Genomic DNA, 12,320 nt, shown 5'->3' on the forward strand with positions numbered 1-12,320 from the left:
CCAGCAGAATGCAGGGTTGGAGTTTTCGATTCCTGACACAGCATCCTGTAACGGCTCCCCAGCCACTGTGGAAAGGGAAGGCACCAGTATGAATTTATATTGTCTCCAGTGCAGTGTCCTTTGGAGACTGACTAAGGGGCAGGCGGATCCTGGCAAAGATGATACAATGAGAGAAGAAAAGGGAGAACCAGCGGAGTTCTCCTGAATTCAGGGGGTTGCAGTCACGGTCCTGGAGACTGCTGCCAACAATTCAAGCTCGGGATAAACAGGAGGGGTTCAGCTGGGCAATGGAAGTGTGTCTGCTCTGCTAAAATGAGAGCACCATACGCACCAAATGGCCTCAGATGGGAATGGCTTCTCTTTCTGAACCTCTCTCTTAAAAGAGCCATCTTGAGCTGTCCAGCTTCTCAAAGTCAAGCCAGATAAATGCGCCTTCCGCTTTAATTTCACTAGTGCAATGGGGACATCAAGTGGCCAGGTAAAGTAGTGCACGTTGTGCATACTTGTGAACGTCCCAAGGATGCATCTGCTACCTGATTTTTTTCCCATTTGAGAGTGATTGTAAGAAATAACGTAGGCATCAGTTCTCCTCCATGCCAGCTCCTCTACCGTTCTTTGAAATAGTCCTCACTGTTGGGAGCCTTCGCGAGACAGCAGTGTTAAGTTATGCCGCCCAGTAGGGAACTATTGCTGCTACAACACTGTTTGATTTGCTCAAGGGCACACAATGAGTCAGTGGAAGAGCTAGAAATAGAATCCAAAACTTCTGGCTCCCAATCCCACCCTGTAACCACTAGCCATGCTGCCTTTGCAGTAACAAACCCATGGCAGTTCGGGGTATGTCAGTAGACTTTGCATAATGAAATACAGCATCACAAGTTGACCCTCAGAGAGACAATTCATCTACTAAACTAACAGACCCGGTTTGGAGCCCTTTGCTCTGACGTGTTCCATTGCTGTCTTTGTCCTTTAGGTTCTAAGGAGTCTCTGTTCTCTTCAACCATCACAGCCAGCGAGGAAGCCATGACAGTCCTAGAGGAAGTGATCATGTATACTTTTCAGCAGTGTGTCTACTATATCTCCAAGGTATGTGCACCCCCAACACCTCTCCCTCTCTCCCGCTAATGCACAGCCTAATCCAGAGGGCTGCCAAGGGCGAAGAGGAGCTTTGTGCTGATGGTGTCTTACTGGAAATCAAAGGGGGATGATGGGAGAGGGAGGGGAGAAGTCTCCCAACTGAGCACCCGTGCCTGAAATTGCCCTCCCTCTCCATCCTGTCCTGGGACAGCAGGTTCTTCTTTCTGCTGAGTTCTAACAGATATACTGGTTCCTGCAAGCCTCCTCTGTATTAAAAAACACTGGTCTCTAGGATGCAGTGCAAGAAATGCTGGTGCCAGGGGATTTGACTTTCCCTAACGTTCCTGAGTCACTGAAGAGGGTCAGAAACGACTTTTTGAGGGGTCAGAAATGATCAAACAGGTTGATTTTTTTAAAAAACCACATAGATGTTTTTGGATGGCCCAAGTTATTTAGCTGTTGTTTTTTTCTATTACAGCGCTCAGCCAGGATCAAGGCCCCATTGGGCAAGGCATAGCACAAACACGTAGTAAGAGAGAGAGAGACCTTGCCCCAAAGAACTTGCAGTCTAAATAGGTAAGACAGACACAGAGCAGTAGACTCGGACTTAGGGGCCGGGGTGAAAGTCCCAGCTCAGCCATAGGCTTGCGGCCTGACCTTAGTTGAGGCATTTGATGTACCCTGTAAAATGAGGAGGATACATTCCTAGCTCTCAGGTGGGTGTGAGGATAAAATCCATTAAGGATTACGAGCTGCTTGGATGCTGTTTACTAACATGAGCCCCCCCATTACCATAGTATGTGAGCGCCTCATGATCTTTGAAAGATGCTACGCTGTATAAGAATCTAGATAGCAAACTGGGCGAGTTTCAATATAATCACCCTAGCAGGTGATTGGCAGGGGGGAGAGCTGCATGTCGGATACCTTGAACTGATCGCAGTGAATTTCTGGCAGGTGAGAGGTCCCTGAAGAATTAACAGTAACACTGTCTCCTAGGGAGGCATTCGCTCATTACGGTGTCCCCATTCGTGAATGGCTTAGTTAAGGCTGCACAGTCACTTTCACGACCAACCCTTATTCTCCCTCACGCCTCCTTGTAACTTTTGGATTCATTTTCCTCTGGGCTCAAGTGTCCCAGTGATGGTCAGAGCCCGAGGAGAGTGTGAAATTACGATGGAACAGTTCTCTGCATGGCTAGCGACTTGGAAACAAGGGACCAGGCCACAGGAAGCCAGGAGGAAATGAGTGGCCCATAGATCAGTAGGAAGAGTTGTTGGGATAGTGCGTCCAGCCCTCCTCAGTTTGTTTGTGATTTACAGTACGGTAATAGCCCTGGGTATAATGAATTGATTCATGTACATGATGGAAATATTCCTTCTGGACTCGCTCCGTTAGGCCCCTGGAGTGAAATTTTATTACAGAGCGCTGAACAGTGTGTGCAGTGTGGGCCCAGAGAAAGGCTGCTTGTGTCTGCAGGGTGGGGACTTGTTTCCATTGAAAAAGAAGTTAAACTCGACTGATGATGCTGCCTTTCCACCAGCTCCCCCTGCCAGGTCTGGTGATTACAGACTTGGCCTCTCGCTGGGAAATGGACTATTTTTCTTCTTGATTCTATTTGTAGCTCTTTTTTCCCCCTCTGTGGAAAGATTGTTCCACTGTTCCAGCAGCCTCTCCCCCTCTCTGATTGGTTGATGCTTATCCTGTCTCATTTGCATACCTAGCAAAAGCTCTGATTGGACACTGCTTTTCAACCTTTCTCATTTACACAAAGGAAAGTGTCTCTAATTGGACACTGCGTTTGTCTTCTGCCTTTTTTTCATAGCATGTGTATTAGATCTTCAGTTACCATGTGGGTGCATAGAACGGGCACATTCCTTTCACTTAATATCTACAGTAGTTTGTATCTCACATTCCGTTTGTTCCCCAAAACAGACCGAGACCAACTGACCACCATGTATGGTGTGAAATTATTGCTTAGGGACAGGGCTGAGCAAGCTTGCAGGTCACAAGGAGTTAGTCCGTGAGGGGGCAAGAAATATGCCCTTCCTTGTTTGAGAACAGCAGGGCTTGAGCTGGTTATGGGATCATGGAAACGAGAGATTCAGAAGACCTGTTTAGGTCACCATCTGGCCAATGCAGAATTGCTTCCCACAGTAAATCTCCAGCGCTTTGAATCCTGGACTTGTGTATTTCTTGTCTCCTCCCTCTCCAGTCTCTGTATGTATCTCTACCTGCCCTCCTGGAGTGTAACCCCTTCCAGAGTGAGGGCCAGGAAGGTTGGCGGGCATCATCCCAGTTGCCTGAAGAAATACGCAGAGTCGTGTTGATCTACCAGTCTACGCTGGACCTGCTCCACCAGTATGAAGTGCACCCTGAAATAGCCTCCCAAATGTTCGCCTACCTCTTCTTCTTCTCCAACACTCTGCTCTTCAACCAGCTCATGGACAAAGGCGAGTGACCTTGGGACCAGGGAGTGAGACATTTGTGGGAGGGGCAGGCGTTCCCAAAGACTGGCCTTGTCTGCTTTGAAGACCTCTTTGTGTTTATTCATTAACTAAAGGAACAGACTTAAAATGCCCCAGTATTGCAGCCAGCCAGGCTATGAGATGAGGATCGGCCAAATGTGGGGAGAGATTTTACAGCATCTGTTGGGATATTTTAGGATGTGAGGGGCTTGGACACACCTGGAATTCTGCATTCAGCAAAGGAGTCTTGCTGCCCTGTTACCTAAACTCGTGTTAGGCTATTGAGCCCCCATGCGTAATTCATCAGTATGGCCCCACTGCCAGGGAGAGACCCCCAGACTGGTACTGACAGCAAAGCAGCCAACTTGTTTCCTACAGGGGATAAGGATGCTTTAGAACTTGACTTAAACTACTGAGTCCTTTGTTTAACTGGTGTCAGCAGAGAGGTGGTTAGGAATAAGTGTCACTTTCAATCATTCAGAGCCCTGCTTCAGCGCTAAGACTGGGGTGGGGGGTGTGAGAGAGAGCGGGGCGGGGGCAGGACTCTGCCGGGCGAGTACCAATTAAACCTATGGGAGCTAGAGTCTGGGTGGAGGGTGGGGCTCAGCTACACCCAGAAATGAGGTCTTTGTGACTTCACTTCCTTGACTCTGATGGACTCCCTGGATCGCAGCCTGTGTGCTCTGCTCTCTAGGTGTATAGTTGGCTCAGATAACAGCTTAACTCGGGTTTTAGCTTCTGCTCCCTTGGCTTGACTCTGCCTTTATGTTTGCTGTCTTGCCCGAGTCTGCTGCCTTTATCGATAACGCTCCACTAACCCCTTCTTAATGCCTTGGATGTTCACTGTGATACCATTGTTAATGGGGATGTGTTCAGGGATGAAAGTAACTTAAAGGACTTACCGATACGCCGGAGTCGTAGGGGGCGGAGCCTCAACCAGAAGGGGCGTGGCCTCCACTGGAAGAGGCTGTCCTTTAAATCCCCAGGCCCTTTAAATCTGGGCTCTGCTGCAGTAGTGGTGCCTGGAGCCCCTGGCCCTTTAAATCACCGCCGGAGCCCCGCCGCCGCTACCGCTTTTAAGGCGGTTTAAAGGGCCACTGCCAGGAGTCCCAGGCCCTTTAAATTGCTGGTCTGGGGGAGCCAGTCCAGTACACTGTACCAGACCGTACCGGCTTATTTTCACCTCTGGATGTGTTCAGCCTTTGTTAGCTCTCCCCCCAAATTAACATACCACCCCTCTAATCGCTTGTGCTGGGGTTGGTATAAGGTCTGCCATTTTGATGCCGAGCGGAGGACAGGCCATAGGCTGTTAGTGGAGTTTGTTCCCCAGCACTGCCTGATTGCTGTGCATAATAAAACATTGCATCCTGCTTCTTAATTGAGGCGAAAATCTGCTCATTAATTAATCCTAATTACCGCAGAATTCCAGTTGAACTACAGAGCATGTGATACCTGTATAAACTCCAGCAGCACCTCCTTACCGCCAGGTGTATTGCAGCTAATACCATATGAGTTAATAGGAGTTGGGTGCTTAAAGAATTAACCTAATTTTGCCACTCAGCCCTGTCAGGCCTCTGTCCCTCTTCCTGCCCAGCTCCGCCCCACTTAGAAACAGAGTCTCTGTGGTGAGCCGCAGGCTCTGCCAGCACTGCTCCCTCCGCCCTGTCTGATGGTCCACTAAGCAAGAACAAAAAGGGGAAGGGAAACTGTGTGCTCCAGTGTGGGCTGTCCGTCCCTTCGCAGTGCCAGCGAGTATGTTGTTGAGCTACAGCCATGACGGCCCCTGGATTTAGAGCTTTGTCATTGTTGTTGTTTCAAATATAAGGTAACTTTAGAAGGTGCCAGGGTGTCAGTTCTGGAGCTTGGACTCCTCCATTTGGCCCTGATTCACCAAAGCACTTGCTTAACTTTAATCATGCCAGTGTTCCTATACCTGTTCTGCGAGACACATAGTTAAGTCATAGAATATCAGGGTTGGAAGGGAGCTCAGGAGGTCATCTAGCCCAACCCCCTGCTCAAAGCAGGGCCAATCCCCAGACAGGTTTTTACCCCAGTTCCCTAAATAGCCCCCTCAAGGATTGAACTCACAACCCCGGGTTTAGCAGGCTAATGCTCAAACCACTGAGCTATCCCATTAAATGCCATGCAAGCAACTTATCTTGCAAGGTTTTATCCAACTTTTAAGACTTTTTTGCCAGTTTGAATGGTGGGGATTTCCCGAGAGCTGCTGTTTTCATAGACTCTTGGATGCATCAGACCTGCAGACAGAAAACCATCCCCCATCCAGTATTGGACTGGACCTGCAACTAAACCCACGCTGACTGCAATCTGCTTGGGGCAGTGCCTAGGATGGCAAGTAACGCCTGGTCTAAGATTGCGGCCCCAGGTGCCATCACAACACAGATAATAAAAGCCTCTCTGAACTGGGCTAAGGCAAGGGAGCTCCGTAGCGACCCAAAAATAACAACAATATAAAATTACCATGGCACACATCAAATGGATTAAAAACTGACTAACTGATAGATCTCAAAATGTAATGGTAAACAGGGAATCATCATCAAGTGAGTGTGTTTCCAGTGGGGTCCTGCAGGGATCGGTTCTTGGCCCTGCGCTATTTAACATTTTTATCAGTCGCCTGGAGGAAATCATAAATCACTGATAAGATTTATAGATGATACAAAAATTGAGGGAGTGGTCACCGATACAGAGTGATCTGGATTGCTTGGTGAACTGGGCATAAATGTAAATGTCTACATCTAGGAACAAAGCATGTTGGCCATACTTACAGGAAGCAGTGACTGAAACAGATTAGGGGTTGTAGGGGATAATCAGCTGAACACAAGCTCCCACTCTGACACTGTGGCCAAAAGGCTAACGGTGACCCTGGGATGCATAAACAGGGAACTCTCGAGTAGAAGTAGAGAAGTTATTTTATTTCTGTATTTGGCATCATAGGCGCCAATTTCCCCTCTGCCCCGTGGGTCCTCGATCCCCTCTCCCATGGCCCCCGCCCCACCCTCTCCCTGCCCCAATTCCACCCCCTTCCCCCAAGTCCCCGCCCCTGCCCCGCCTCTTCTCCACCTCCTCCCCCGGGTGCACCGCGTCCCCGCTCCTCCCCCTCCCTCCTGGAAAGTCCTAAGCGCTGCCAAACAGCTGTTAGGCGGCGGCCGGGAAGCGCTGGGAGAGAGGGAGAGTACCGGGGACGCGGAGCGCTCGGGAGGGGGAGAGCGGAAGGAGGCGAGGCGGGGACAGGGGGAGCTTGGCTGCTGGTGGGTGTGGAGCACCCACTAATTTTTCCCCGTGGGTGCTCCAGCCCCACAGCACCCATGGAGTCAGCACCCATGTTTGGTGTGATCGCTACTAGAATACTGTGTCCAGTTCTTGTGCCCATGATTCAAGAAGGATGTTGATAAATTGAAGAGAGGTCAGAAGAAAGCCACTAGAATGATTAATGGATTAAAAAAACCTGCCTTATAGTGCTGCCTATCAAGCGCTCAATCTATTTAGCTTAACAAAGAGAAGGTTAAGAGGTGACTTGCTCACAAATCTGCCCGGGGAACAAATATTTAAGAGCGGGCTCTTCAGTCTGGCCGACAAAGGTCTAACACAATCCAATGGCTGGACAGTGAAGCTAGACAAATTCTGACTAGAAATAAGTTGCAAATTTTTGACAGTGACGGTAACTAACCACTGGAGCAATTTACTCAGGGTCGATTTTAAAATCCAGATGGGATGTTTTTCTAACAGACCTGCTCTAGGAATTATTTTAGGGATGTTCCCTGGCTGTGTTATCATAGACTATCAGGGTTGGGAGGGACCTCAAGAGGTCATCTAGTCCAACCCCCTGCTCAAAGCAGGACCAATCCCCAAATGGCCGCTTCAAGGATTGAATTTACAATCCTGGGTTTAGCAGGCCAATACTCAAACCACTGAGCTATCCTGTCATCATGCAGGAGGTCAGGCTAGATGAGCACAGTGGTCCCTTCTGGCCTTGGCATTTCTGAATCTCACCCGCTAGTGAGGCTGGCAGGGCCCAGCGGGTGGGTCCTGCGCGAGGTGGTTTGCAGCAGGAAGCACACGGAACCTTTCGCGCTAGAACAGCGAATGGTGAGCCCCGAGCCTGAGGTCTGTCCGCCAGAGTTACGTTTTCCATGCAGCCTTCGGCATCGCTGGAAGAGCAGTTAGTTTTGTGTCCATGCAGCGGGGTTGCAGTATAGGGCACACGGTCCAGTGGGGTGATAGAATTAGGACCTTGATAAGGCTAAATTAGCCTAGGTCCAACAAACTAGAGCCCTCTGCTATAGCATGGCGTCTCTCTGGTTTAATCAGCACGGACCCCATCCTGCTCCCAGTGAAGTCCCTGGCAAAGTGGCTATGGACCCTCTGGTACAGGATCAGGCCCAACACCTACAGCAGAGATGGGCTCTACACCCAGATCAAACTTCCTCCCAGCCTGCAGGGCTCAAATCTGGTGTCGGGGCAGAGATGTGAGGGGAGGGTCAGATTCTGGATCACAGTTCGGGGCGTGGGGCTCAGTAGCTCCTAGTGTGGAGGGTGGTGGATGATGGAGCAGCCCAGCCCTGTTGGATCAGAGTCTCCTGCCGCTGTTGGTTCTTCCTTTTAACCGGCGCACCAGCTCCTCTCCCCCCCCATTTCCATGGGTCCACAGGCTGAGGCTTGGCTCGGTGCCTATCAAGGACAGCATTAGCTTTCAAATGTTGGTCTCCGGAGTTGATTTCCTGCACGTGGGAGCTGATTAGAGCAGATTTGAGTGTGAAATCCTGCTGTCCCCTGGGACAGCCGGCTCCTCGCCGGGGCCATGCTGTGTGCCATGCTCTGCCCTTGTGTTCTCGGAGCTGGGCCTGGCCTCAGGGCCCCAGATCCCAGGGGGAAGGGAAGTGCTGGGTCACCCCCATGCAGGATCATGGGGGGAAGGCGGAAGAGCCCGGCCTTCATTAGAAACTGGATCTGGGCACTGACATTGTGCTTCTCTCGCAATAAAACCCCAGGGTCAGCCACTGCCGTTTCTGCTGCCCCAGTTCTGTGGCCTGGCTTTACCTGGGTGCAGCTAAGGAAAGTCTGGGGAGATGAGGCGTCTGGCTGACAGCAAGCTCCGGTCAGTCATTATCCGATGGCTGACGCGGAGACATCCCCCGTGCCCGCACTGCGTGTGGAGACCAGGACACGGGCTGTGTGGAGAGCTGCCTGCCGTGCACAGTCCAAGTGGGCGAATCGGTTTCTGGATGCAGGAGCATGTGGAGGTGGAGTCCTCCTTGTGGACAATACAGGAGCTCTGGGATAGCCTCCTGGGTGCTCTGCAGAGACTCTGTGGCTGGGGAAGGCAGAGGCTGCAGATTAGGAGACGTTTGTTTAAATGGTAGCTTGAAAAAAGTGTTTCCTCCCTTCACCACAGCCCCAGGTTTTGCTCGTAGGAGACTTCTACAACTGGACATTTATCTGTGTCCATCTGAAATGTGCTGTATGCAGCTAGCCCCGGGCGTGCGGCAGGATGCCCAGCCGCTTCAGAAACGTTACACACAGCACAACTGAAATGCAGCCACCTCTGGGGAGAAGGCTGGCAGCTAACCTCCACATAGCTCCCTGTACAACACTATGGGGGCACCAAGGCACTCTGGCTAAGGCACTTACGAAGGATGCCCTGGGGTCTCTAGTGTCCACACAGAGCAGATGGAATCTCACTTCTCGTGGCCAACGTTTTGCTGTGCCCAGTACGTGCTGGCGTCTGTCAGAGCAGGGTGAGCGTTTGCAGCTAGGTGAAGTCAGGCACTGTAGCACCCAATATGCAGGCTCTGGCTGGGGGGGGTGCTTTCTGCCAGCCAAGTGACTGGGCTGGCTGACTTCTCCTTGGCTCAGCCTGTTGGTGGGCTGGACAGAGCAATCTTTGACCCTGACAGCCGATTGCCTTCATGCTGTATCTGTGCCAGGGAGTGGGGTCGGCAGGTGTCTTCTCAAGCCTGTAGCTGTCTGTATTGTGGTGGGGCCAGGCGCCTACTGCAAGTCAAGTTAAAGCAGCGCTGCGTGTGGCTGTTCATTCTCTCTTCCCCACCCTGTCCACAGGCTCTGCCTTGGGCTGCTTCCACTGGTCGAAAGGAGTGAGGATCCGCGCCAGCCTGCGGCTCCTCCTGGAGTGGATGCGGGGCGTGGGCTTCGGGCACCTGGCCGAGCAGTTCTTCAGCAAGCTCTCCAGCGTGGCTCACCTGCTGGCCATGCCGAGCTCCCAGCTGGCGCAGGTGAGACGTGCATGGGCTTCTTGGCCCAGGGTATTGATGGCCTTTGGGGACCAGACCCTCAAAGGCCTGTAGCCACCTAAATCCCATTGAATCCAATCAGATCCCTTGGAGGGTCTGGGCCTGCAAGTGGCAGGAGACTCTTGTGAGCATCATGGATGGGGACATTTGGGAGGGCCAGTTATTAGATGGGGCTCCCCAAGCCGGCGCTCCCCACGCTAACTGAGGGGTCATCTCCGCAAGGCAGGGAGCCCGAAGGAGCACAGTCTCTTTCGTATGCAGCTTCCCTCCCTTTTCCCGTTAGAAGCATCATGGGACATCAAAGGCCTGCCCATCAGAGCAGAGGGTGTGGGGGAATCAATGCCATTTCCCCGACACTGGGCCAAGATGGGAGATCCCTGAGGTAGGAGTGGAAGGCAGGGTTCCATCAGACACACGAAATCCCAGAGACTCGGGTCCGTTTTGTGTGCTGGGTGAATCTGATCCATCCCTCAGAATGTGATGTCGCTCTCGGGCCAGGCTTTCAAACGCTGCCCCAGAGCATGCCCATGCCTACTGGCTCTGCATGCCGAACTGGGACAGCCAGCTTGGCGTATGGGGACTAAGGGGCCGATTTACGGGAATGTATTTGCTTAAAATATCCAGGCTATTTTCCAAAGCCAAACCTTGGGGGCACATCCTCTCGACCAACATCTGTGCCCATTTTGGTAGGAAGCAGCAGCTTGAAGCTGACTGATGGGAGCAGGTAGCATTTCAGGCTTTCTGTGTCTTACATCCTGTCCTTGGCTTCAGTAGGCAGCTCACGTATTGGAAGTAGCAGCGACGCAAATGCACAGCTGAGCATCAGTGGTGCCCTGCCGCTGTGCTGCAGCTGTGCCTTCACGCCTGGGCTCTCTAGACCCCTTAGCATGCCGCTCACTTGCTGAAGAGCCACGCTGAGCTCATTCCCCGTTGATCAGACTGCTTCACTCCCTGCCATCTTCCCTGTGCACCGTCCTGAGGCCTTCACCCCAGCTCTCTCTTGCTTGCTCAGATGACCTGGCCATTGCTGAGAGCCGAGTTCCCCACCCTGAGTCCTGCTCAGCTCCATCACATCCTGACTCAGTACCAGGCAGCGTCCGATGTGGGGTGCGTCGCGGCCTGGCAGACCTGGCAGGAGGTCAGCCCTGCAGCCTTCAGGACAGGTGAGCGCACAGCGCTGGTGCGGCTGCGTTGCACTGATAGGGGTGTGATCTGTGCCCTCAGTAGCACTTGGGGTGTCCTGACTCTGGGTTGAGCCACTCCGATGCGCTTCTGTGAATGCCAGGCCATGGGTCGGGGAGCTAACAATGGGGTGGAATCACAGTCTTCCCCGACAGATACAGGGGACACGTGACTCGCCCGGTGGGTGAATGTTGGCTGTACCCCGTGCTATCAATGCCATTAGCTATGGTATTTATATCCCCCCCTTACCATAGAGTCAAGCACCTCGCAGGCTTTAACGTTCTGACAGTACTCACCCTCATTGACCAGACAAGGCTCAGAGTGACTTTGACTCACCTGGGACAAGCGGTGGAGCAGGGCATTGCACCCAGCTCTCTGAAGTCCCAGGCTGGCACCCTAACCACTAGACCATCCTTCCTCCACTAGCATGTTCTCAGACATACTGGGCTGTGACATGGGAGGGGCTAAAGTGTGGGAAGACTCAGCACTTTTCCCCGCCCCAGGGCCCAGCAGCATGATCTTGGCTACCTGAGAAGAGAGAGATCAGGACATGGTGAAGTGGGTGGAAACCGATCAAGGAGTGCAAGAGACTGGATTCCGGCTCTTCTAACAATAGCTACAGGGACTTGGGGGGATAGAGCCCAGAGCGGTGGATCTGAGAAGCTGCGGAGCCCTTTTCTAAATGACACAGGGAGGGAAGGGGATAAAGGTTCTGAACAACCCATTCAAGAGTTTGGAACAAGCAAGGGGTACGACCCAGGGGAGCTAAGCAGAGCGAAGGGATTACCTAGCGCCCTCTGGAGGCCAGTTGTGTGGGGTTGTGACCTAGAGGATGCTGGGATTGGTCCCCATGCAAATACTTGGCTTGCAGGACCTGGGGAAGAGCAATGGCTCCACAGTCCGGGAGCAGGCCTGGGGCTCAGGTGAGTCACATATCAGCACCAGCTTCCCTCTGTGTTTTGCAGACGAAGTGCTGGAGTCCTTTGATAACCACCCGCCCATCGTCCTGCCAAGTGGAGGATTTAAGGTGGACTTGGAGGTGGAGACGCTGGACGATAATGTGTACCGGCATCTCCTGTACATCCGTCACTTCCTGTGGAGTCTGCGGAGCAAGAGCCCCCACGCAAGTGACTTGCCAGAGTCTGAGCCCCTGAAGGTAACAATCACTGACCCAGGGAGAGCATTGTCCCTGCCAGCCCTCTCTGAGGGACATCATAGATCCCCAGCCATCCTGCACAGATCTGCCACGATCTCACCTTCACCTCTGAGTCCCATGCTCTACCTGCCAGACCATACTGCCCCCAGCTGCTCCCTCCGCTTCGATCCA

At 52.3% G+C, this 12,320-nt stretch overlaps 1 protein-coding gene across 1 annotated transcript in view; it reads left to right on the forward strand.

Moving 5' to 3' along the window:
* RADIL (Rap associating with DIL domain) overlaps positions 1 to 12,320 on the forward strand; it is a 71,057-nt gene that overhangs the window by 50,856 nt on the left and 7,881 nt on the right. Inside the window, exons 8-12 of the mRNA XM_029911273.1 lie at positions 974 to 1,086; positions 3,290 to 3,527; positions 9,621 to 9,793; positions 10,824 to 10,974; positions 11,959 to 12,149. Coding sequence (XP_029767133.1) covers positions 974 to 1,086; positions 3,290 to 3,527; positions 9,621 to 9,793; positions 10,824 to 10,974; positions 11,959 to 12,149 — 866 coding nt within the window. The remainder of the gene's footprint in view (positions 1 to 973; positions 1,087 to 3,289; positions 3,528 to 9,620; positions 9,794 to 10,823; positions 10,975 to 11,958; positions 12,150 to 12,320) is intronic.

This window comes from Terrapene carolina, unplaced genomic scaffold (genome assembly GCF_002925995.2).
Source record: "Terrapene carolina triunguis isolate 2854851 unplaced genomic scaffold, T_m_triunguis-2.0 Scaffold93, whole genome shotgun sequence".
Lineage (NCBI taxonomy): Eukaryota > Metazoa > Chordata > Testudines > Emydidae > Terrapene > Terrapene triunguis.